At 45.6% G+C, this 25,649-nt stretch overlaps 2 protein-coding genes across 3 annotated transcripts; one reads left to right on the top strand and one right to left on the bottom strand.

The window, feature by feature from the left end:
- The first annotated feature begins 522 nt into the window (after positions 1 to 522).
- SRSF5 (serine and arginine rich splicing factor 5) lies at positions 523 to 5,227 on the top strand. Of its 2 annotated transcripts, XM_075927326.1 has the most exons (8): positions 523 to 683; positions 1,350 to 1,501; positions 1,949 to 2,019; positions 2,216 to 2,314; positions 2,569 to 2,638; positions 3,869 to 3,942; positions 4,260 to 4,370; positions 4,534 to 5,227. In XM_075927326.1, the coding sequence occupies exons 2-8, from the start codon at positions 1,376 to 1,378 to the stop codon at positions 4,778 to 4,780; spliced, it is 798 nt and encodes a 265-aa protein (XP_075783441.1). In that variant the 5' UTR covers positions 523 to 683; positions 1,350 to 1,375; the 3' UTR covers positions 4,781 to 5,227. The 2 variants fall into 2 exon arrangements, with proteins under 2 accessions (XP_075783441.1, XP_075783442.1); XM_075927327.1 differs by lacking the exons at positions 3,869 to 3,942; positions 4,260 to 4,370; positions 4,534 to 5,227 and adding an exon at positions 2,914 to 3,462.
- A 2,866-nt stretch (positions 5,228 to 8,093) lies between these two features.
- SLC10A1 (solute carrier family 10 member 1) lies at positions 8,094 to 21,251 on the bottom strand. The gene is given in 6 exon segments (XM_006130297.4): positions 8,094 to 8,164; positions 8,167 to 8,220; positions 10,298 to 10,494; positions 11,484 to 11,662; positions 12,735 to 12,945; positions 20,830 to 21,251. Coding segments are annotated over 6 exon segments (1,134 nt in total).
- Positions 21,252 to 25,649: the final 4,398 nt, after the last annotated feature.

The following is a 25,649-nucleotide window of genomic DNA, read 5'->3' as shown; positions in this document are numbered from 1 at the left end:
CGGCTCGAAAAGGCGCTCGCGACACACACGGTGCCCGCCCGCCCAGCGCTAGCGAAGCTCTAGCTGCGATGGGCTGCTCGGGCAGAGCCAGCTCCGCTGTTACCGCGGCCTGCCCCAGGGCCGCAGCCGAGACGGGCTGAGAAAGGGGGGGGGGTTCTACGGGAGGGGGCGCACGGCAGGTTTCGCCACCCCCCGGGGCAAAGGGGAGACTTTCGCTTGGCTCTGCGGCCAGGCGGCAGCTAGGCCCGAGCCCGCCTCACGGCGCCGCTCCCGCGCTACGAAGGCCGAGGCTCGCGGCTGCTGTGACTGGGCTGCAATGGCCGCCGCCGCCCCCCCCCCGGCCCAGCTCAAGTGACACAGCAACTTGGCGGGGTGCCCGGCCCCAGAGCCGAGCCGCAGCGGGAGGGGAGCCTGGACGAGCCCCGCCCACCCGCTGACCTAGATTCTCTTTGCCAGGAGGGGCGCACCAGCCCCTCGCCTTTCCACCCATCGGCGAGCCGGAAATGGGTCACGTGGTGCCAGGGTCACGTGCTGACAGCCTCCATTTTGTGGCGCAGCTGCACGTCAGACTCGCCAGTCGGGAGCCAGCTGCTGTAGAGGAAGGATCGAGCAGGAGGCTGCTGATCATCCTCGCTGCGCACCTGTCTGGCTTCGGCCCGCACCGCGATACCATTGCAGCGCAGGTTGGTGAGGCCCCGGCGAGCCTCGCTACGGACGAGCGACTGGGAAGCTGAGCCGGGGAACGCGCGACGTGGGTGGCGAGGATCGGGGTGGGAAAGACACGCAGAGCGGGGCAGCCAGTCTGCGGTCGGGGAGAGTGAAGTAGCGGGGCAAGGGCGAGGTGGGGTTGGCTCGTTCTTAGTGCCTCGTTTTCCCGTGGAAGGGCGAGGGCCGATCTACGGGTGGGGACGCGCGTCTCTACTGTTAATCGGGCGCGGCACGGGCGGCCATTTTGTGAAATGGAAATGGCGGCGTCTTCTGTTTCCTCATCAACTTCGGGATCTTCCGCGCACGCGCGGGGCGCTGAGCTCCACAGAAAAGTTCGGAGGCGGAGTGGTTGGGGGAGGGGGGACGAGAGCGCGTTCCTATTGGTGCGGAGAAGGGTGGTGTCTTGGCTCGTTCCCATTGGTGCGGAGAAGGGTGATGTCATACTTGGCGCGCTCCCATTGGGGCTGGGCGAGAGGGGCGGGGCTGGCTGGCCTCTCCTACGTTCTCGGATTTTCCAGACTGCGGCACAGGGCGGGGCTTTGCGGCTGCGCAGTGCGGGCGGGGTGGGCGTTGCGGGCGGACAAAGGAGGTGGGGGCCTGTTCCCTGCCGCTGCCTGATGCGCGTCTTTCTTCTCCCGCAGCCGACTTAGTCGCCACCATCGACGCCATGAGCGGCTGCCGCGTATTTATCGGGAGGCTGAACCCCGCCGCCCGGGAGAAGGACGTGGAGCGATTCTTCAAGGGCTACGGGCGCATCCGGGACATCGATCTGAAAAGAGGCTTTGGATTTGTGGTAAGCGCTGTCGCACCAGCCCTGCCTCGTGCCGCCCGGGCTAAAAACCTTTTGTCCAGGAAGTTCGGATTTGTGTAACTGCATAATGATTTTTGTTGTTATTTGAGAGACACTGCAGTGGTAAACAGCTATGCTCCTGTAGGGCTTGTCCTGCCAGGTGATTTATTTCCCTAAAAAATAAAAGGTGGTTCCTCTCCCATCAACCTAGATCTACCTTCACTGTGGCTTGAAGTTTGTTGAACTGTAGGGTCAGAAGGGTGGGTTTTTTCACTCTACAAAATGCAGCTGGTATAACTACACCATTAAGGAGTGTACCAGGGCTTAATTTTTTTATATAATGGGGAGCTGCTTCTAGTGCCTTTATAACACTGTAGTAATCTACCAACAATACAGTTTGCATGTGTTTCTATTAAATATGGGTATCAAATATGTTTTCTTATCCAATAGGAATTTGAGGATCCAAGGGATGCAGATGATGCAGTCTATGAATTGGATGGAAAGGAGCTCTGCAGTGAGAGGTAAATGTTTTGATAGTAGTATCCAGAATGCTGCTTCATATGTAGCTTAAAAATAAATCTAGAGTAAATCAAATTCATGAATTCAGTTTCTCTTCATATAAAATGTTAACATGAGTTCTCTTGTGCTGTTGTTGAGAAAATACAAGAAGTTTGTAACACAGGTATGCAGATGAAGTTGAGTTCTGTTTTGTTTCAGGGTTACAATTGAACATGCACGGGCTCGTTCCAGAGGTGGTAGAGGAAGAGGGCGATATTCTGATCGCTTTAGTAGCCGCCGACCTCGTAATGACAGGAGGTATATATGGCTGAATAGTCTTAGTGGATATGATCTAGTTAATTACATGTCAGACCCCTAGCTAACTGATTTAACGCTCCCCTCCCCTTTGATTTGGCTTATTTATGTAGAAGTTTGCATTGTAGTTGATGCTCTGAATTGGAGCCAGGTCTTAAACTTCAACAATCTTTTAGTATTGGCTCTGTAAAACTGAAGTAAAACTAGTGTCCTTAACTTTAAATACTGAAGACGAAACTAAATATTTTTCTATGTAGAAATGCCCCGCCTGTACGAACAGAAAATCGTCTGATTGTAGAGAATCTGTCTTCCCGAGTCAGCTGGCAGGTTTGTTAAAACATAATTAACTATTTTGACTTCATTTAATAGGTATGTAATGTAAAATATATTTATTGAAAATATTTTGATAAAATATATATTTGGAAAAATGTATTAATGTTAGTTTAAATGATAAAATTATGGTATTTTCAAAATTTACGTAATATGTAAATACTCAATGTAAATATTTGAGGAAATTATTTATATATTTTATATATTATATATATATTTTTTTTCTTGTTGAAAATCAATTTTAACCACATATTAAACCCTTTATTTGCCAGCCTATCTGTGTCGTGGCCTTATGACGAGGAGTGCCTGTGGGTTATCCTAATCGTTCTGTCTTGGTCACTCTTGGTTGGGCCTGGTTGACTTTTCCAGTCAGCTCCTACAATGTAGCAGTTGGCCACCTCTAGATCTGTGTTTGCTGGTCTAGACGTAATCGATGCACTTCCTTAAAGTGCCAGATTGCAGCGATCCCAGAGAGTTAACGAGATCTGATCCTTAAGTTGAAAGCTGTTCCTCCTGTAACGCTTCCGAATGAGGTCCTGGTCGAAAAGAATTGAAAGATACGAAATTAGGTGGTCGGTCGTTGGAATCCTGATCGCAGTAAAGTGGTCCTTGGTAACTCCACAAGAGTAGAAAATGTCTGCATCCGTCTGTAGTCTGCTAATAGGGAGGGCTGTGCGATTAAAGGCTTCCATCGACTGGGTAGTGTTCTTCAAATGGGTGGCGAAGAGCCAGTCGGGCATAAATCATGACGGTATCTTCGATCGCTTAATGCAGTTTGCTGCTTGGCTAGCCTAGGGAAATTTTAATGAAGGTAAAGTAAACTATATTTTTATGACATATGGGGCACAAAATAACTGGTGTATTGTAAACATTCTGTTTAAACATATAAGGCTTATTCTATTGCAGTTTCTTTTTATGCTTCAAAAATACATAGGTAATATTATGCACTCAGTTCCATATATAGACTAATACTTTCTTTAATGTTAAAACTATACCAGCACATTGCTTTAAGCAAAATGCTATTTTCATTTATTTCGTGCCCTGATGTAGATAATGTCAATTCAGTTTTGATAGAATACAAGTATGGCAAGTGCCATGTTTGTAATTTATCTAACATCTTCTCTTTCAGTAGTTTTTGTTCTTTTTTTATCTATCTATCTATATATATGTATATGTACGTAAGCATTAGTTCTGTTTCTTTGTATAACAAATTTGGTCTCGTGTTAGGATCTCAAAGACTTCATGAGACAAGCTGGGGAAGTAACCTTTGCAGATGCACACAGGCCTAAACTAAATGAAGGGTAAATATCTGAAATTTGTCTTAAACTTTGTTGAACGTTTCTAAACTTTAGTGTTCTTAAATACTGAATTTCGTTTCAAAACTCTTAATGGTTGCCTATAGATTGAGTTACTCTTGCTATCTTGAAACATTTATCCCTTGATTTCAGCAAAAAAGATGAATGCTACTTGGGTGGGGGAATAATCTGATTTCACGGCTTAGTTACTGATGTGGAATAAATTGACGATACGTTGCAACAATCTTAAAAATTTTAGGATGTTGGGTAGGTAATTCGTGTCACTTAATGTGAATCATGGTTTTTGTTTTTTTTTCTTAAAGGGTGGTTGAGTTTGCCTCTTACAGTGACTTAAAGAATGCTATTGAAAAGCTGTCTGGCAAAGAAATCAATGGAAGGAAAATTAAACTAATTGAAGGCAGCAAAAGGCACAGGTATGAGTTTTTAAATCTCCAAATTATGCAAAAGTACAAACTAAAATGTGACTTCATTTCTCTAAACACTTGTGTGTTTGATAAAGCACTTGGCTATTAAGTATTCGTATAGCAGTACAACATGAATGTAAGAGTCTAACATGGGTATGTATAATTTCATTAGTAGGTCCAGAAGCAGGTCTCGTTCCCGAAGCAGGAGCTCATCCAGGTCTCGCAGCCGTTCTCGTTCCCGAAGCCGCAAGTCTTACACCAGGTCCAGGAGTAGGAGCCGTAGCAAGTCTCGTTCAGTTAGTAGGTCTCCAGCGCCTGAGAAGAGCCAGAAACGAGGGTCTTCTAGTAGATCAAAATCTCCATCAGTGGATAGGCAGAGATCTCGATCAAGATCCAGATCAGTTGACAGTGGAAATTGAACTATAAACTTGGCTGAGGGCCTTTTTTAAACCATACTTGCTAAAACTTGTGGTAAGTATGTGATTTTTCTGTGGGGAGGGGTTTGGATGGGGGGGAGGGATGGGCAAAAAACTTTGTAGATGTGGACCACGAAGGGGGGTATGAATTAAATGTATTAAATGTCTTTTGATATCCTTTTCTTGCTTAACTTTTTTTGTGGATGTCAAGTGTATAGTTCTTGTATATGGAGAGAGCTCTTTATAACTAAAGCTAATAACTTTAATTTTTTGTACTCAAAAAAAATCATCTGAACGTTTTAGTTCCTAGTGTATTCAAACGTGAATGGTAATTCAAGATATTAGTTTAATTGAAAGACATTTAAACTAATAGCTTTAGACACTTATGAGCTCTACATATGTGCTGTACATAAAGCTTTATATCAGGGTTTTTTTTGTGCTTCCAACAACTGTTTCAGTTGAGTCAGCAAACTCTAGATTATGCTGCTCAAGATTAATAAAGTCTTTATTTAAAAAAACCTGTCTCATCATTTTAAATGATTCTTCACTCAACCCAAAACATCTATGCTGTTCAAGTTTTTACAGCTCATTTAAAAAAAAACACACTTGTCTCTGGCCAGAGTTTATGGTGTTACTGTAGAGCCTCCCATGCCTTAGTGCAGAAGTAGAAATAACTTAGCCACAAAAAACACATTTTGACACATGCATTTATTTTTCAAGGCACAGCTGATTGTGAATAAGCACACCTAAATGGAAATAGATTATTTGTGATTTGTAGGAACAATGCTAATGAAGCTAATTAAGTTGGCTAGAAGTGTCCTATAGCTTTTGCTGTAAAAAATACTAACTTTCTAATGCAACATCCAGTTAATGTCTTTGTTCAAGCCAAGGAAACTGTCAGATTTGTTGATGAATACCAATTCTGTACTCTTTCATTGGCTGGTGAGAATAGCTACTTCTAAATCAGTGAGATTGAGTGACCACGCAGGTTAAAATGTTCCCTTACAGGTTTGTTACCATTTCTGATGTCTGATTTGCATCCATTTATCTGTCAGGTGGTCCAAGTTGACCAATACACATCAGAGGAGCATTGATGGCATATTACATTAGAGGATGTGTAGTTGTATAAGCCTGATGTGTTGAAGGATAGATAGAGCATGCATGCACACGCAGACTATAAATCCATGCAACTCCTTCATGCCTCTCCCCCCTCTAATGCAGCATTGCTCCATCTTAAAAGAGAACCATTTTATCGACCTTTAATATTAAACAGTTTAGGAGTTTGCAGCAATTGGTAGAACTGAGTCTTTAAAAATTTTGAGATTTAAGGGGGTATATGATAGTGTGTAAGTCATAACTGCAGTGGAAGTGTTACTCCTTTTAGTAATCATGAGGTATCAGTACCTGTGATAGAATTTCTTCACCTAGTGCACACCATGGACCTGTCAGATGTTGTAAAGGACAAATCTAAAAACATTAAATGTCCATCATATTGGCCAGCAGGTACAAGGATGGGGGGGATTAGCCTTTATGCCAGAGGGAATGGGTTATGGGGTTGGGGAAAAACAGGATAGTGAATTAGACAGGGCTTTGGTTTGACCCATTCTGTGCTTTTTTTAACTTAAAGATGCCCTGCTTCTTGTCTCACTGCATACACACAAGTACACTCTAGTTTTTGTTGCAAGGAGTTGCATATTTGTCACTAAAAAGTTCCCCCTCCATTTAAATGTCAGGCTCTTGTTTTCTACTTTTTCTGTGTTCAGTGGTGTCCATGTGCAACTTCTTCCAGTTCAGACTGCTACTGAACATCATGCAGTGTATTATTAGTTTGAGTGACTTTTGGCTCTAATCTTTAAGGCAAACAGCTGGCAAGTAATGCCAATTATAAAATGGGAAGCTCAATTAATGACTTAAGTTGGTTCTTGCACTAGAGAATACAGCTTAAAACCTACAGGTATGTCTACACTGGCATGAATTTCCGGAAATGCTTAAAACAGAATAGTTTTTGTTAAAGTATTTCCGGAGAAGAGTGTCTACATTGGCCACAGATGCTTTTCTGGAAAAAGGGCTTTGCCGGAAAAGCATCTGTGGCCAATGTAGACGCGCTTTTCCGGAAAAGAGCCCCGATCATCATTTCCGCGATCGGGGCTTTTTTTCGGAAAAGACTACTGGGCTGTCTACACTGGCCCTTTTCCAGAACAGTGTTCCAGAATAAGGACTTATGCCCGAGCAGGAGCAGCATAGCTTTTCCCGAATAGCGGCTGATTTTGTACAGTAGAGTGTCGTTGCTTTTCCAGAAATTCAAGGGCCAATGTAGACAGCTCACAGCTTATTCTGGAAAAGCGGCTGATTTTCCGGAATAAAAGTGGTCCAGTGTAGACACAACCTACTTGTTTAACACATGCAGAGAAGTTTCTCATTTCCATGTTAACTCTTGTTAGTGTTGGTAGACAGTGTTCAAATAGGCCACCTGGATTTTTAGTCACTCTTCTTGGCCTTGCAAATGTGATTATGCTACAATTTCTTATATATTCAGTTCTACTTACATTAAACTGTTGCGTTAACACACTTTTTTCCAAAATTTGGCCCAGTCTAGACAGGACAAATTTCAGAAAATTCTCTTGACAAAAGTATCAGAAAAAGATATACCAGATGTGGAGTGCATTTTTCCCGATAGATCCTTGCAGTCTAGCTGTAGCTTGTGTAGGCAGCAGTACAGAAGGGTGGCAATAACATGGAAGGATGGCCTGTTTTCTTGAAAGCAATGCTGCTGCCAGCAGCTGCACAGAACTAAGGGTAACTATTGCAATGCTCATACAATAACCTATCAGTACCTCCCCACAACTCTCTTGGATCAGAGCCCCTGCAATTACAACAGTGAAATTTCAGATTTAAATATCTGAAATGAAATTTACCATACTTAAGGTTATGTGACTGTGAGTGACCAAATAGACTGAATTTAGTAGGGCCCCATGTATGAGGCAGTCAGATGACACAACATACCTGGAAAAACAGGACTCAAATGGGTAGGATTGGCTCCATTAAGGATAGTAATATTAAGCTCTATCATATTGTGGGTTCCAATGCTCATGGAAAACTGGGAGAAGGCCATTGGGACCACACCATTTCCTCATCAGCCAAAATATGAATGATTTGTAAATAACCAAAAAATGTTCAAGGAGTCTCAAACGCCATAGTCCTTAGTGTCCTTTCTTGAGAACATCCAATTGGGGTGCAAGGAGGCCTGGAAGAGGATCTGCTCCGCCTTTGCTTTAAAATTGATATTGCTTCACATTTCATGCAAAACTGCTGGAATTCAGCAAATCAGGTGCAGAAGATATAACTGAAACATGGGTATGTGTGTCTGTGGTGTGGTTCTTAGGGGCCAGGGTGACTTGTTTCTTGGGCAATATCCACAGCTGTATAGATGATTTTTGCTGTATCTAAAGAAGAGGTGGAAAAAAAAGTTTTATAAGACCACAGTGTCCTTAACCCATAGCATTGGAAGGTAATGCTGCAGGAAAGATGAATGGTTGCTTTAATGTAGGGATTCCTATATTGCACTGAGACAACATAAAAGTGGCATTCCCCTCCACTTCCCACTCCAAAAAAATTCCTGAAGCTATTTTGTTTCAAGTCATTTCACAAACCAGACTTCAGTTTGCATGGAATTTTTAGAAAAGTCCATTTAACAGTATGTGGAAAATGTCAACTTTTTGTGTATGTTTCTAGTGCATGCTGCTTTTACATTGTCTATCAGCAAAACTTACAAAAATATGGTAAAACTTTATCACTGTGCTCCAAGGTGTCAATCTACCTTTACCCTGCCTCCCAAAGTAGGTGGAGCCAGCTGATTAGGGCAGGGCTAGAATGGCTGCTAGATGTTCTGTTTGAGTGGCTCTCCCAATCAGCTGTGTTGTGAGGCCCAATGGCTTCTAAAGCTGTTCTCCAGAGAGAGAGCTGCAGTGGTACTGGTCTGGAACAGCTGTCTTTATTGCCATGAATCTGGCCTACAGCTTTTTTTGTTAAATACCACAAAGGCAGCTGCTGAATCTGCTTATGCACTTCAACTTGTCTCCCTTCCCCACTGCAATACTTGCCTGCAATCTGCTAGAAAGCAACCCACCCACTTGGTTTAAGCATTCTTGTCTTATTACAATATTGGTCCAGATGAGCACCATCTGGCAGAGGTAAATGAATTTGTGTTCATTAAGAACTTCAAAATACAATCAACTCATTTTTCTTAGACCAGTGTGCTGGGGTGAGACTAATCCTGTTCCAGAAAAGGTTAAAGGCTTTACTTGCTGCATCTATGAAACTAAACTATTTGAGATATATGGAATTAGCATGCAATGGCTGGCAATCACAGCACAAGACTGGAGCCAGAACCTGGCTGGACAGATGATTCCTTTGTTTTTTATTTTTTTGATATTTTGTTTTTGGGAGATTCCTTTACCTGGTAGAGGCTACATCAGGGGTGGGGAAAACCCTCACTGACCTGCCCCCGACTGAGAAAAGGAGAAAGACATTCCCTACGTTCCCCTCACACACCAGAGCCTAGGGGGGCTTTGCCAAGTAGTTTTCGTGTGCTCCAGCTCACAGTGGGGGCAATGGAGAGCTGGAGTGGCAGTGTGGGCTCCCCAATATTGCAGGGGGGGGTCCCTGAGCCTCGGGGGCTGGATCCAGACTAGCAGGGGGCTGTATTTGGCTCCTGGGCCTCAGGATCCCTATCCCTGGGCTAGATGCTTTGAGGTCACTTGGCTGGAGGACTAGGTTGCTATGGCTGGATAGGCCGTATGATGTATGAATGGAAATTAAGGCAGTGCAGTCGCAGGACAATGTTGTGTCCCAAAGGGGTGCACTCCAAGGTTGTCCCCTGGAGTGATCTAACAGTTGTCAGAGGAGTATGATGTTACTGGCCAGGCCAGGGAATCAAAATAATTAAGGTGAAAAGCTTTTTATTCCCATACTACAGAGCTTCCAGGGTTGGAGCCTTTCACTTCTATTCTGCAAAAATCTGTCTACTAGGCTGCTCCTAAGATTTACTTTCTAATTAAATGACTTATGTGACTTGCATATGGGGTGAGGGGCATTCCTTTCCCTTACAGCATGCAGTGATACCCAGGATGTGTTCTCTCTGAGTTTTGATACCCATTGTCTCTGAGAGGTGTCAGAACAGATCCCTGCTTTTGGAATGTGCTTGTGCACTGAAGCACAGGATTGTCTGGAAAGCTGTGACCATTTGGTAGGTTGCAATCTGTAACTCTCACACCTAAACTTTTGATACCTGAAGTTGTGGTCCCTAGTATAGTATCCTCAATTCCCTATGCAGTAGCAACTGGAGAGACTATTCTTCACTTCTAGCTGTTGTTTAGTTTTGCTGTGTGCTGTTTATATAGCAACTGATTTCCACCTCAGACACAGCAGCAGTTCATGGTGGGTGATACCAGTAGATGCTTTATACACTACTTTGAAAAGTGTGTAGGAACTGGAGAGAGGTTTTGGTTACACTACACTTGCCATTTGGGTTCTTTATCTTTTCATGAATCCTGAAGGCTAGTATCAGGAGAATGCCTTCTCCAAGCTGGAATACCATGTAGAGGTATGGAAAGAAGAAAAGGGGTCCAATAACATCAGGGGCAAAGGCCACCTTGAGGATGGTAGAGCAGAGCAGCACATTTTGGCAACCAGTCTCCATGCAGACTGTCCGCCTGCACCTGTACAGAAAGGAGTTAAACACAGACGTGAATTGCAGAACTGCTAAGTTTCTATACAGCTTAAAATGAATACTCTGTGCTGATATATGCATTTAGCATGGTAAAAGAAACTGCGGTCAAAGCAACGCTGAGAATGCTAATGAGATGTGCGTGTGCAAGGGTAGGTAGTGAGAGAGGTTGGTGTGCGTGGGTGAAAATCCTACCCAGTAATACTTGGTGGTCATGAATCTTAGATTCTCTAGGAGTTGCTGCCATCCCAAAGGAGGAAAAAAACTGGTTAAAAAGTGCAGAGATATTCACTAGGGTAAGGTTAGGGGAGGTTTGCATATGTGAAGAGGGTTATTTTGGCTGGTTTACCAAGGGCTCCAGGCATGGGAAGAGCTGATTCAGAATTGTGTAGTGGGGACTTTTCTCTTTCATATTTCACTGTCAGTAACTGAGAATTCCAAAATGAGCAGGTCTTTGGTGACCAAATGGTACAACCATCCATCAGCTTGTTCAGAGGCTGTGGTGGGTTTTCAGGTACCCATTTGACTTCTGGTAGACTCAGGAAGTCCAAGGAATAAATTGATCCATAAAACTCTACTCATCACTCCTCCCAGTAAGGGTTGAGGCACACAGGCTAGGGCCAGTAGAGGTAGCTTGCACTGTGACTGCCTATATCGTGTGTTTTGTAGTTAAATAACAAACATCAATCTCCAGGGTTGCTACTGGCACCATTTTACCACTACAAAATCTTATGGAGTGGAGGAGCTGAGAGGGTGGGAGCTGTGTAGACAGCTTTTCTTATTTGTGCCCATACTTCTAGCCATCAGCACCGGGAGATCATATTCAAAGGATGATATTAGAGTGCATCAGAACTTCCATGCTGAAAACAACTCATTCAGCATCTCCTAAGATTCCAGGGTCATGGTTTTATACTCAGTCCCCTTTCCTAGAACTCCTGGGCAAAAAGGAATGAGGGTGATAAGGGATGTGGAGGGACCTACCTGTCACTGAGCTTGAAGAATGAAGATAGCACGTAGCCAAGCAGGAAACCAATAAAAGGCATCAAGGCAGCAGTTCCCAGGAGGGATGGTGAGAAGATGATCAAAATACTGTTTCCAACAGTTGTCACAAACAGAACGATTATTGGAACAGATGATACAAGCAACACAATCATCCCTGCCTGAAATCAGTGTATCAGGAGTTGGGAAAGACAAGACAAAAATCCCATTAAAATTAGCCAAGATGTTTGGAAGCAACTGTCCCAGTGTCTGTTAAACGAATATTTTCCTACTTATATTAACGTAGCACCTTCATCTCAACGTGCTTAACCGACTCTGTAAGAATCTCTACTCTACTCATAATGAGGACATAAGCACTGCTTAGGTGGAACATGATTGCTGCTTTTTCAGTTTATAGCAACACTTCCTAATAATTCAGCAAAGGAAGTGAAGAGAAGACCATATCCAACTGAAGTGCATGAGAAATGTTGGGAGGTCGAATCTAACCCTTAGAATGAGTTTCCGCTGCTTAGCAAGAAACTGTCAGAAGTCCCCAGGTTTGTGTTTTATCCTGAAGGGTGGTGATAACAGAATGGGATCTGAGCAGTGCACCTAGGCTGGCCATTGTGTGCCACCCTCCCCCAGTGTAAATGCTGCCTTTGAAACACTCTCGGGTCTTGTGATGAAGTGAGGATTGTATTCGCTATACTATGTTGCACATGAGTTCTAATGTCCTATAGTAACTCTGTGTGCGCCTCAGGTTCCCAGGTACTGCACCAATACCTAGATGGTGATGGGGATTTTGGGTGTGACACTCACTCTAGCCACAGTATGCACACAATGGCTGATGCCCTTTGTAACCTGAGCTCAGGAGGAGGTGCAGCCAGGTGACATCCTTTGCCTGGGAAGGGGAACAAATGGCACAGGAGAGGCTGGGGGGGTAAGTCTTAGTTGGCTTCAAGGTGCAGGAGGGGATCAGGGAATTGACTCGGAGCCCCCTCTCCCCAGGATGGATTGTATTGATTGCTTCTGGTTAGTGTCCCGACAGGTCTGTTCTACAGTGTATCCCTGTCAGCTAAAAAACCTTCTGTTCTACCTGCTGGCTGAGCCACAGGGCCCAGTGACTCCCCATACCTGGGTGACAGGTCCTGTCTTCAGCTCTTTCAGTCATTTGTGGCATGACCTCAAAGAAGTTACTTAACCCTTCTGTGCTTCAGTTCTCCCATCTGTAAATCAGGTAATTCTAATTCGTACCTTGATGATGATGTGTGTATACTGTGGCTTCTTCTCGCTCAGGAAGATGCCAAAGGTGCAGGGAATGAGCATCATGGCCAAGGAGATGACTATTTCCTTGTAAGGGACTTTGCCATGTAGGTTGCCCTGGTGGAGCCCTCTTGAGTAGAGATACAGGAGAAGAGGCATCAGCCCAAGTGCCAGGAGTGTTGAGCAAGTGGTCATCACAATACTGAGATGAAGGGAAAAAGTAAAGCAGCAGAATAAAATCCTTTGCTGGAATATTCTCCTCTTTATCTAACTCATTGGACACATGCATCTACCTACACTTTCAGCTCACTTCCCATTTCTCCCCTTTCCCTCACAGAGGTTTCCTCAGCATTACCAGGTAAGGGAAGGACCTGCAGGAATGGAAGCAAAGGGGAAGGTTAAGGGTAGTTAAGGTTAAGGCTCAAAAATCTGCATCTTGATTCATAGACATTTCCAGCTGCATCAGACTTGTGGTCCAGCTAGTCTAGTATCTTGTCTCCAGCAGTGGCTGGCATCAGTTGCTTTAGAAGAAGCGCAGTTATTGACAGTGGGCTGACAGCCTTGCCAGGACCCTGGGCACTGTGGGGGGGGAGGGGACTCTGCTCTCTGTCCCTGGAAGGGGTGGGGCTAGCCTCTCCCAGGGAGCCCTCAGTGTTGCCTAGAGCATGCCGCACTTCCCCCAGGCAACGCTGGAGCATGCTGCATGGGGCTCCCGCAGTGGGGCTCTGGCCACGGTGGCTGGGAGCCCTGGGCCCTTGAGAATCACCAGTCCTGGGGCAGTTGCTCCCTTAGCCCCCCATCAGTAGGCCTGGTTATGCAATAACCTGCCCACAGAGAAAACTTCTTAAATCCTTCCCTCCACCCATAAGTTGGCTAATGCCCGGAAACATAAGGATTTATGTCCTCTCTAAAGCTGTTGGGTTGATTTGTTTCCAAATACCGAGGCCTTGTCTACACTGGCAAATTACAGTGCAATAAATCAGCTGCCAGCGCTGTAACTCCTGAGGTGTCCACACTGACAAGACACACAGTGCTGTAAGAATCTCTGCTCATAGTGAGGACACTTAGGTAGAACTCTGCAGTTGCTGTGCTCTAGGTAAATGACCTTGATGAGAGTGCAGCAGTAGTGCACACCTTATTTGCGTGCAGCACTGGTGTCCTCCCCCTCCCCTTACAGCATAGTGGGATGCAGGGGTGGCAGACTTTCAGAAATGGTGGTGGTGCCCAAAGCTCACACCCTTCCCCCCCACAAACTCTTTCCCACCCCGCCTAAGGCTCTGAGAGGGAGTTTGGGTGGAGGCTCTGGGCTGAAGCAGGGGATTCAGGGGCAGGAGTGGGTGCAGGCTTTGGGAGGGAGTTTGGGTGTTGTCTCTAGCCTGAGCTAGGTGTTATGGGTCCTGGGTGCAGATTCTGAGAGGGAGTTTTGGGGCTGAGGGGGAGAGTTTGGGGGCAGCATGTGTCATGGGGGAGAGGGTGCAAGTTCTGGAGGCCATGGGGTACAGAAGAGGGTGGGTGGGAGGAGAGGGGGATGTTATGCTTATCTGGGGCACCCCCTTATGGCAGTGGCTCCTGGGGGGATACCTGCTACTCCCACACCTGGCAACCCTGCATGCCACTGTGCTATAAAGGGTGGGAGAGGACACCATTGCTGACACAACCAAATTGCATAAGGGCCAGGAGGGAAGCCGCAGTCTTACACAAGATCCTCCTTTGCTTCCCTTCTCACCTTCAGCAGTGAAATATCTTACAGGATGCGTTCAGGCTGTGGAAAATGTGTGGACATTACTGCTTATAGGTCTACCCCCCTGCATTGTAGGCTTTGCCCAAGACACATCAGCCCAGAATACATTAGGCCCTACAACAATGAATTCCCCTTCTCTAGTGATTAACTCACCATTTTGTGGATCTTGTGTCTCATATGGATCGCCAGTCAGTGTTACCTATGTGCTTAAATTGGGTCATGTCAATGCTCTGTGTGGTGTTAAAAAGGGTCCCTCTGTAAAATGTTGCATTTTGGTTCCCCAGATTTAACCTTAGGATCCCAGCCTGCCTTGTTATTGCCTGCTCAGGGCAAGGAAGTGGCTATGGAAAAGTAAAGATGACTTGATGCATGAGGCTATGCTTCAGGCGGCTGCCTAAAAGAAAGAATGAAAGGACTGGAGGGACAATGAGCAGAGGGAATGGAAGGTGAACGCTGAGTGCTGGAATGAAGCCATGGAGTGGCTCTTAAACATTATAGCAAAATGCAGGACAATGTAGCACTTTAAAGACTAACAAGATGATTTATTAGATGATGAGCTTTCGTGGGCCAGACCCACTTCCTCAGATCAAATAGTCAGCTACCCCAGACTAACACGGCTACATTTCTATCACTATTAAACAACTGATTTTTTCTTTGGGTCAGTAGCCCCTGACCCAAAAAAGGTTCCTCACTCCTGATCTAAATGAATGGAGTTATACCACTATGAAAGGGGAATTAATGCAAATTTGGGGTGCAAATCCCAAGTTTTATAGCTGGACCTATGGTTTTGTTAATGGACAAACTGGCAGTTTTTGAGGACAAACAGCCTTTGCTTTGCTGCATTCACAAATTATTGTGGGCACCAAATGCAAATAAGCATTGTCACAACTATGCAGCCCACTCTTGGAAATGTGTTCTTTGTATAGCATAACTAAACACAAGGATCCATAGTGCCATGCAAGAAAAATAAAATCAACCACCATCAAAACAAAAAAAACATGATTACAATAACCAAAAGCATCAAAGTGGAACCTTATTTTATTTCACCCAGTTGAATTTGTTAATGAAAGGCTGAGAGAACAGGGCCCACTCCTATTTGGCTTTAATTTATCATTATATTTTTATTATGTTTAGGTAGTCCTTTGCCTCAGAGCTGGCCTTAATATGAGGCGAACTGAGGCGGCTGCCTCAGGTGCCAGACGGGGGGTGGCGTGGGGGGTGGGCCTCACTAGGACCTAGAGAATTGAGACCTTTCAACGTTTTGGCCCAAGCGAGGGGGTGTGGGGGCATCATTTTAGCTCCCCGCCTCAGGTGCCAAAATGTTGTGGGCTGGCCCTACTTTGTCTCCCTAATCTATTTATTTAACCCAGCCAATTTGTAATTAGCCACAACATCTATTTTGTTGATTCCTGAGTTGAAGAGGTTTAAACTTGCATTTAAGTTCTTTGAAATGTAGTTTGTAGGCCAATAGTGTGCTGAGTAACAAGACTAGCAAGCATGCCATAGGTAAGATACATGGCACTGAGACAGGGTATATCAACCCCACTCTGGGCCAGAAGAGGTTAACCTGGCTCAGCTTGCTGAGGAGGCCCCACCCCCACAGCCCTGCTAGGCATGCTCCAACTGGAAGCCAACTATAAAGGCCTCTGGAGTTGCTCAGTCACGGTTGACTGCCCCAGGGAAAGGAGGTGCTGCAGGAGCTCATGGTGTGGTTTGGGTTTATGCAATGGCATAATAGTTTTGAATGCCGGTTGCAATGCATATACTCTGTGGCTGTTAGGTCACCCTATCCTGAGTGAGAGTTCGAGGGGCCGCTCCTGACCTGTTGCTGTCCTCTCTGGTGGGTGGACAAGGCGCCCCTCGACAGGCACCAGTAAAAGTACACACTTTGTCTTCCACTATAGAGTGTTTCTTTCCCTATAGCTATAATCTGTGCCGGATTCTAATTCCTGGGTCCTAACTGCAAGACTGGTGGAACTCTGCTAGTTTTCTGCCCACCCCACAGTGCTCCTTACTTTGTCTTCCCTACTTGCTTCAGCTTGTACCTGGGTCCCTAGGAAGGTATAACATCCTCTCCCCACTTTTCTCCCTGGTGGCTGGCTCAGAGCTTCCTATAAGTCCTCAGAGTAGCAGCACCGAGAGGAGCTGCTGTGGGTTCTGGCAGGTCTCAGCAGGCAGAATGGGATCTAGCTGTTGGCTGGCCTTCTTTCCACTTCACCTGGCTCCTTACCATCTCTTCTTCCTACTGGTTTGATGCTTCTCCAGTGCTGAGAGGAGCTGCTACATGGATTCTGGCAGGCGAGTCCAACCCTGGTGTTAGTTACTACCTCACATGGCGGGGAGTGTTCATGAGTGCATGTGTGAGAACGAGGAAACATTGATGGCTGGGCTAAATTTGAGTGGTGTGGCAACCTGGCACTCTAGGACACACCACCAGTGAAATCTGGCTTATCCACTGCTCTGGCCAGCATTATGGAGGGGGTAGCCACATCAAAATTTAGTGGTGATGTGACTCCAAGTGCTATAGTGTCAAGTATCAGAGGGGTAGCCGTGTTAGTCTGAATCTGCAAAAGCGACGATGAGTCCTGTGGCACCTTATAGACTAACTGAAGTGTAGGAGCATAAGCTTTCGTGGGCAAAGACCCACTTCGTCAGATGCATGTAGTGGAAATTTCCAGAGGCAGGAATAAATATGCAGGCCAGGATCAGGCTGGAGATGATGAGGTGATCCAATCAAGGAGGATGAGGCCCACTTCTAGCAGCTGATCTGGAGGTGTGAATTCCAAGGGAACAGAAGCTGCTTTTGTAGTTAGCAAGCCATTCACAGTCTTTGTTTAATCCAGAGTTGATTGTGTCAAACTTAAAGATGAACTGTAGCTCAGCAGTTTCTCTTTGAAGTCTGGTCCTGAAGTTTTTTTGCTGCAGGATGGCTACTTTTAGATCTGCAATTGTGTGTCCAGGAAGATTGAAGTGTTCCCCTACAGGTTTTTGTATGTTGCCATTCCTAATATCAGATTTGTGTCCATTGATTCTTTTACGTAGGGACTGTCCTGTTTGGCCGATGTATATAGCAGTGGGGCATTGTTGGCACATGATGGCATATATTACGTTGGTGGATGTGCAGGAGAATGTACCAGTGACAGTATGGCTGATCTGGTTAGGTCCTGTGATGGTGTTGCTGGTGTAAATATGTGGGCAGAGTTGGCACCGAGGTTTGTTGCAAGGATTGGTTCCTGAGTTCGAGTTATTATGGTGCGGTGTGTAGTTGCTGGTGAGAATATGCTTCAGGTTGGCGGGTTGTCTGTGGGCAAGGACCGGCCTACCTCCCAAGGCCTGTGAAAGCGAGGGATCATTGTCCAGGATGGGTTGAAGATCACTAATGATGCGTTGGAGAGGTTTTAGCTGGGGACTATAGGTGATGGCCAGTGGTGTTCTGTTGGTTTCTTTCTTGGGCTTGTCCCGTAGCAGGAGGCTTCTGGGTACACGTCTGGCTCTCTCAATCTGTCTCCTCACTTCCTCGTGTGGGTATCGTAGTTTACAGAATGCTTGTTGAAGATCTTGTAGGTGTAGGTCTCTGTCTGAGGGGTTGGAGCATATGCGGTTGTACCTCAGTGCTTGGCTGTAAACAATGGATCGTGTAGTGTGTCCGGGATGGAAACTGGAGGCATGCAGGTAAGTATAGCGGTCGGTAGGTTTTCGGTATAGGGTGGCATTGATATGACCGTCACTAAATTGTATCGTGGTGTCCAGGAAATGGACCTCCCGTGTAGATTGGTCCATGCTGAGGTTGATGGTGGGGTGGAAGCTGTTGAAATCATGGTGAAATTCTTCCAGAGTCTCCTTCCCATGGGTCCAGATGATGAAGATGTCATCGATGTAGCGTAGGTAGAGAAGGGGTGTAAGTGGACGAGAGCTGAGGAAGCGTTGTTCCAGGTCAGCCATAAAAATGTTGGCGTATTGTGGGGCCATGCGGGTGCCCATAGCAGTGCCACTGGTCTGGAGGTATATGTTGTCACCAAATCTGAAATAGTTGTGTGTGAGGATAAATTCACAGAGTTCAGCCACCAGTTGTGCTGTGGCATCATCAGGAATACTGTTCCTGACAGCTTGTACTCCATCTGCATGTGGGATGTTTGTGTAGAGAGCCTCTACATCCATGGTGGCTAGGATGGTGTTTTCTGGAAGATCACCTATGCATTGTAGTTTTCTCAGGAAATCCGTAGTGTCACGAAGGTAACTGGGAGTGCTGGTGGCGTAGGGTCTGAGCAGAGAGTCCACATAGCCAGACAGTCCTTCAGTAAGAGTGCCAATGCCCGAGATGATGGGGCGTCCAGATTTCCAGGTTTGTGGATCTTGGGTAATAGATAGAACAACCCTGGTCGGGGCTCTAAAGGTGTGTCGATTTGTTCCTGTGTTTGTTTAGGGAGTGTCCTGAGCAGATGGTGCAATTTCTTAGTGTATTCCTTAGTGGGATCTGAGGAAAGTGGCCTGTAGAATTTGGTATTGGAGAGTTGTCTGGCAGCCTCCTTTAGGTAGTCAGGCCTGTTCATGATGACAACAGCACCTCCTTTGTCAGCCTCTTTGATTATAATGTCAGAGTTGTTCCGGAGGCTGTGGATGGCATTGCGTTCTGCACGACTGAGGTTACCAGGCAAGCGATGCTGTTTTTCCACAATTTCTGCCTGTGCACGTCGGCGGAAGCATTCTATGTAGAGGTCCAGACTGCCATTTCGGCCCTCAGGAGGAGTCCATGTGGAGTTCTTCCTCTTGTGCTGTTGGTGGGAAGGTATCTGTGTGTCAGTGCACTGTTCAGTGTCGTGTTGGAAGTATTCCTTGAGACGGAGACGGCGAAAGTAGGCTTCCAGATCACTGCAAAACTGAATCATGTTAGTGGGGGTGGTGGGGCAAAAAGAGAGTCCCCGAGATAGAACAGATTCTTCTGCCGAGCTGAGTGTGTAGTTGGAGAGATTGACGATATTGCTGGGTGAGTTAGAGGTACCATTGTTGTGGCCCCATGTGGCAGGTAGGATTTTAGACAGCTTACAGTCCTTTTTCCTCTGTAGAGAAGTGAAGTGTGTAATGTAGATCTCCTGTCTTATTTTAGTAAAGTCCACTTGTGCAGAAGGTTGGTGTTTTATGAGAGACTCCAGATTTGAGAGCTCTTTTTTGATGTTTTCCTGTTTGCTGTACAGGATGCTGATCAGGTGGTTCCTCAGTTTTTTGGATAGTATATGGCATAATCTCTCACTGTAGTCTGTGCAGTATGTTGATTGCAATGGATTTTTCACCTTCAGTCCATTTGGTATAATGTCCATCCGTTTGCATTTGGAGAGAAAGATGATATCTGTTTGTACTTGTGCAAGTTTCTTCATGAGGTTGATAGATTTCCACTCCTACAGCATATTCTCACCAGCAACTACACACCGCACCATAATAACTCGAACTCAGGAACCAATCCTTGCAACAAACCTCGGTGCCAACTCTGCCCACATATTTACACCAGCAACACCATCACAGGACCTAACCAGATCAGCCATACTGTCACTGGTACATTCTCCTGCACATCCACCAACGTAATATATGCCATCATGTGCCAACAATGCCCCACTGCTATATACATCGGCCAAACAGGACAGTCCCTACGTAAAAGAATCAATGGACACAAATCTGATATTAGGAATGGCAACATACAAAAACCTGTAGGGGAACACTTCAATCTTCCTGGACACACAATTGCAGATCTAAAAGTAGCCATCCTGCAGCAAAAAAACTTCAGGACCAGACTTCAAAGAGAAACTGCTGAGCTACAGTTCATCTTTAAGTTTGACACAATCAACTCTGGATTAAACAAAGACTGTGAATGGCTTGCTAACTACAAAAGCAGCTTCTGTTCCCTTGGAATTCACACCTCCAGATCAGCTGCTAGAAGTGGGCCTCATCCTCCTTGATTGGATCACCTCATCATCTCCAGCCTGATCCTGGCCTGCATATTTATTCCTGCCTCTGGAAATTTCCACTACATGCATCTGACGAAGTGGGTCTTTGCCCACGAAAGCTTATGCTCCTACACTTCAGTTAGTCTATAAGGTGCCACAGGACTCCTCGTCGCTTTTGCAAGTGCTATAGTGTAGCTCCATCCTAGATTTCAGGTGCCACTCTGGAGCAATAGTGACTAAGCAGCATTTAGCAACATGCTGAGGAGTACTCTAAAACTACTTTGAGTATGATACCAACTACCTTCCTGCCTGAAGCATTAGGGTAGAGCGAACTGATAAGTTAGACCATTCTCCCAACTGAAATGGCCTGGCCAGTGACAATGATGAGGTTGTACTTAGCTCTCCTTACCTGAGGTTCATATCTCCTTTTGATGCCAGACTGTAAATGTTTGACAGGTTTCCACCTGGACAGCAGCCACAGATGAGCACGACCAGACACTCAATAGGGCCCAATTGGAAGAGTTTGCCCAGGGCAAAGGCTGTCAGAGGCATTATGCCATATTGGGCCGCCACAGCAATGGCCACCCCTTTAGGGTTCCAGAAGTGAGTCTTGATCTTAGAGATCTGCATGGTGCATCCCAGTGACACCATGACAATGCAGAGGACAGCAATGAGGATTCCATTCAGCACTCGGTCAGCCACCCGTTGGCCAAAAGAGAAAGGCAGTGTAAAGTTGGGCAAGGAGGCATTCTCTGTGTGTTCTGGATTCCAGGATTCAGGGCTCCCGAAGGATTCTCCAGTGCTGTTCATTGTCACTATGAGATCAGCCATCCCTTCTTCCTAGTGTGGTTGGCAATGTGAGGAAGGAAGCCTGAAACAATGCAAATCCAATGCAAGTAAACGTCACAGCCAACAGTACCCGTTCCTGCAGTCAGTACCTTTTCTTCAGGCCACAGCTCTCGTCATGTAGCACTGACTACAACTGAGGGCTATTTTGTCATATTTTTAATAGTTTGCACCTTCCTGCCGTAGGAATTCAAAGCATTCTATTTATTTTTAGGACTGGAATAACCCCTCTAATATCCACATTGACCGCGGGCTGATATTTCATGCATGACACAATTTCAGCTTTTGTCTTATGGCTATTCATTGATAGCCATGAAACAGAGCCTATTGATTTCAGAAATAAACCTTCCACTATTTTCTAGCTTTCCAAGACTTAAAACTGGTTGCCTTGACTCCTCTCTCTAGCTTTCTTAGACTTTCCCACAACATCAGAACAAGGGCACAGTCAATGAAAATGAAAGGCAGCTAATTTCAGGGGTTGGCAACATCCTGTTGCACAACAGACACTTGACAAAATTACCGTCCTTAGTGATAAACATTGGGGGCTATGACATTTAGTCATTTAATTTTTTAAAAAAAATTACCACAGATCTAAAAATTTTTATACGCTAAGGATGTTAAGGACTAGTTGACTATCCGATAAGCAAATGCTTATCGGATGGTTAGTTGACTAGTTGATTCCACCCCTCCCCCCGGCTGCTTCTATCAGATAGTGTTTCCCAATTTTTTTTGACCATGGAACCCTTTCAAACTCAGAAAAATTTCAAGGAACTCCCTAGCCAGGGATTAAGTTTGTCGAGCAAAAAAACCCCCCCAAAACCACACCCAAACACACACAGACTGCCAGTACACCACAATTGGTAGTAATAAATACGGTCATGAGATCACCATTCATTTAAATTCAACATATTGAATATAACACCATTCATTTATATTCAACAAAAATCATATTAAATATGTACAAAAAATAAAACTATCAAATAATATTAATTATATTCATAGTTTTCAATGCGAAGAGTGGTTTTTCTTCTTTTCTTGGCAAATTCTTTTTATATTTGGTTTAATACTAGAAAGTTGGATTCGCATATCTGGCGCAGCATTCAGTCGATTTCTGTATTTCGTTTTCATTGCTGCATAGTTCGAGAACCCAGTTTCGCACAAGTATGTACTGGCAAAGGGTAACAGCTGACGAATTGCATGTCTTGATAAAGATGAATATTCTTGACTTTGACATAAGTCACTCCAAAATGTAAGGGTTCCATGGTCAAAAAAAATTGGGAAACACTGCACTAGGGATGTTAGAGATTGTGTAATTGAGTAGTCATGTAACCGCATGAAATTTTAGTGGTTACATGACTATTTGATAGTCCCCGGGGGCGGGGCCAGCAGCCAGTGTGCTCCTGGCCCCATGCTCAGGGAGCCCCCTGCTATCCCACACTGTTGCCTCTTTATCAGAGGCAGCAGAGCCCTGTGGCAGGTGGGGAGCTGGTCTATGAGGGAAGTTGGTTTAAAAACCACCTCCCGACTCAGACTGGCTGCCTGCCGCCCCGTGCTGCTGCCTCTGATACAGCTCCATGGCAGCTTTCCCTCCCCCGCCCACTTTGCTGCTTCTGTGGGAGACCCTTTGCCCCAAGGAATTTCAGTACAACTTGTAGTGGAAACAGAAACAGTTAAAAATATAGAGCCTGAGGCGGTGACTCAGAAATCAGGGGCTGAATGAAAGGTAGTTGGGTTTCAAGCAGGTCCCAGAAGGCAGACAGATGCCATAGGCAAAAAACAGGACTATGTAGCACTTTAAAGACTACCAAGATGGTTTATTAGGTGATGAGCTTTCGTGGGCCAGACCCACTTCCTCAGATCAAATAGTGGAAGAAAATTTTCACAACCATCTATACCAAAGGATACAATTTAAAAAATGAACACATATGAAAAGGACAAATCAAATTTCAGAACAGAACAGGGATGGGGGTAAATGTCTGTGAGTTAATGATATTAGAAGTGATAATTGGGGAAGCTATCTTTGTAATGGGTAAGATAATTAGCGTCTTTATTCAAACTTAGATGTAAAGTGTCAAATTTAAGCATGAATGACAGTTCAGAGGATTCTCTTTCTGTAGTCTTAAAAGGCCTTTGAAACAGGATGCAGGTAATCAAGTCGTAGGGCAGCTGATCTCAGCCACACTCATTTATCTCCATCTGTACCCACCTGCCTGGCTTTGGGAGCAAGCCAGTGAAGCTTATTGGTGCAGGTGCTGTTTATTTACCTCTTGTGTCCTGGTCCCAAACCGGGGAGGGAGGGAGGAGCGAGCTTGGCAGGCAAGCCAGCCCTGGCAGAAAACTGGGGGTCATGTAGTGCATGCTCCCCCCCCCCACCTCCCATGTGTCCCATCCCTTCAGGGAAGAGATGGGAGCAGGTAGTCTGCAAGCAGTGCTCTGATTAGCAGTGCTCACTGTGCAGAGCTAAATGTGTGCTGCTGGCAATGCCTAGGGAAAGAGCCCTTTCCTGGACAAGTGGGCCTGTTAGGGTGGCAGGGCAGGAGAAGGGAGGTAGACCTGGACCTGTTACACTAACCTACACCCAGATAGCAGGGCTGCTCCAAACCCTCACCCAGGGCCATCCTTATGATTTTTGGTGCCCTACACAATATCGTTAAACTGGTGCCCCTGTGCCTGATGTGCTCTTAGCAAAGCAAACAGAAGTTTACAGTGTTGGAAAACCTGCCATGTGCACTTTATTAAAAACAGTTTAAACAACTTAAATACTGAGGAACTACGGCTGCAGTAAAGAAGTAGCAATATAAACAAATTCTGCTTTATTGCCAGGATGATGCAAATAATAAAATATTTTAAGTCTGCCAGCATAACATTTTATTGGAAATTACTATGAAGTGGTACTGAGGCAAGGATTTGTTTTAAAATTTGGATAGAGGTCAACAAGTTTGCTGGGTTGAATAAACCGTGCAGCATCCACCACCGACTTTGCATGTGGCAGTGTCGATGACAATGTACTCAATGCTTCATGCAGTTCAAGTCCATTTAAATCAGAACTGTCACTGTGCTTGAGGGGGCTCTCTCGGTTGTTGCACTCTGTCATTAGCTGCTCGTGTGTAGTGGTTGCCAAGGTAATGATAGTTACAACTTGATATCAACTGTGTATTGTGAATAGATCAATATCATTATCCAGTTAATTCACAGTAACCAGGTATTTACTTCATGGAAGCTGGACAAAACATTGTGAAAACATAAACTATTTGTTGCCTAATCTCTGGTTGGGCGAAAACTAGACTGAGTCACTGAAAAGCAAGAGAATCTTAGTATGACATAGTGGGGCCCTTAGGGGAATAAAACCCCATTTAAAAAGTTAACTGGGCCAGTACATTCAGCTGTCCCCTCACATCCTTACCTACTTGCTTGGAATGCTGTCCCTCTTGGCCAGCTGTGGGGTACCCCCAAATACCCTGGGGCCACATGCTGCTGTGTAGTTTGTGTATTGGTAGGGACAACTGTGCCACCAGCCAGCCAAAACACACACACTCCTCGTTCAACACCCCCTCCCTCACTCCATCAACCTCAGCCACTCATCCTGAGCCTCTTCCAGCACAGGCTGACCCACCCACTCCCCACATGGTGTCTGCAGGGGCCCTCTATCCTGGGAGAGTGGGGAAGCCTCCTCCCTAGGTACCCACGCCTATGGCTACTGCCCCTTCCTCAGAGGACTTACCTGGGAGAGAGTGAGTGCCTCCAGCGGCAGCTTGGCTGTGTGATTTTTTTCCCCCTGTTTTCTCCTTCCTTCCCTCCCTGACCCTGGCTGGGTTAGCCTCCTTAAGCTCCCATATCAAATATGTCCCCCTCAGCACATCCCCCTGGGCTACCGTCCTGGTTGCCCTGATGAAAGGCTGGCGGTGCGAGGACACATACTGAGTCAGTGGCAGAGCAGAGAAAGCATGGGACAGGCAGTCGTGTTTCCTGCTATACCTGCAGCTACCAGCAGCCCTGTCAATGGGAGCTGCACAGGTGGGCGTGAGGAGGCACCGGGGATAGAGTGTTGTTCTTTAAAGAAACTAGTTCACAAGTGGAAATGACTCTTCTGATCCCCCCGTGGGTCCTTGCCATTCTAAACCTGTATCAGCAGGACACATTTTATTCCTCACGCCAGACTTGAGAACTGCACATACTGGTGCCTGACCTTGTTTGCTCCCTGTTCCCCATGCCCTATCCACACACTGCCATTATTTATGGAGTAAGCCATCTAGAGACTCCCACTGGGATCAGACCTGATGATTGCAAAAACACACCATCCCCAGACACAATAAAGTACAGAGGAGAAATTTAATTAATTTACCTTTAGCCTGCTGCTTCAGAAGGTGGATATTGTCTTTGCAG

This window comes from Pelodiscus sinensis, chromosome 4 (genome assembly GCF_049634645.1).
Source record: "Pelodiscus sinensis isolate JC-2024 chromosome 4, ASM4963464v1, whole genome shotgun sequence".
Lineage (NCBI taxonomy): Eukaryota > Metazoa > Chordata > Testudines > Trionychidae > Pelodiscus > Pelodiscus sinensis.
The sequence above is the reverse complement of the archived record's forward strand: the minus strand, read 5'-3'. Positions and strand labels throughout refer to the sequence as shown.

Coding starts and splice junctions, on each gene's coding strand:
- SRSF5 (XM_075927326.1), top strand. CDS start 1,376: ATGAGCGGCTGCCGCGTATTTATCGGGAGGCTGAACCCCGCCGCCCGG. Junction 3,943..4,259: donor AGGCCTAAACTAAATGAAGG/GTAAATATCTGA, acceptor TTTTTCTTAAAG/GGTGGTTGAGTTTGCCTCTT. Junction 4,371..4,533: donor GAAGGCAGCAAAAGGCACAG/GTATGAGTTTTT, acceptor TAATTTCATTAG/TAGGTCCAGAAGCAGGTCTC.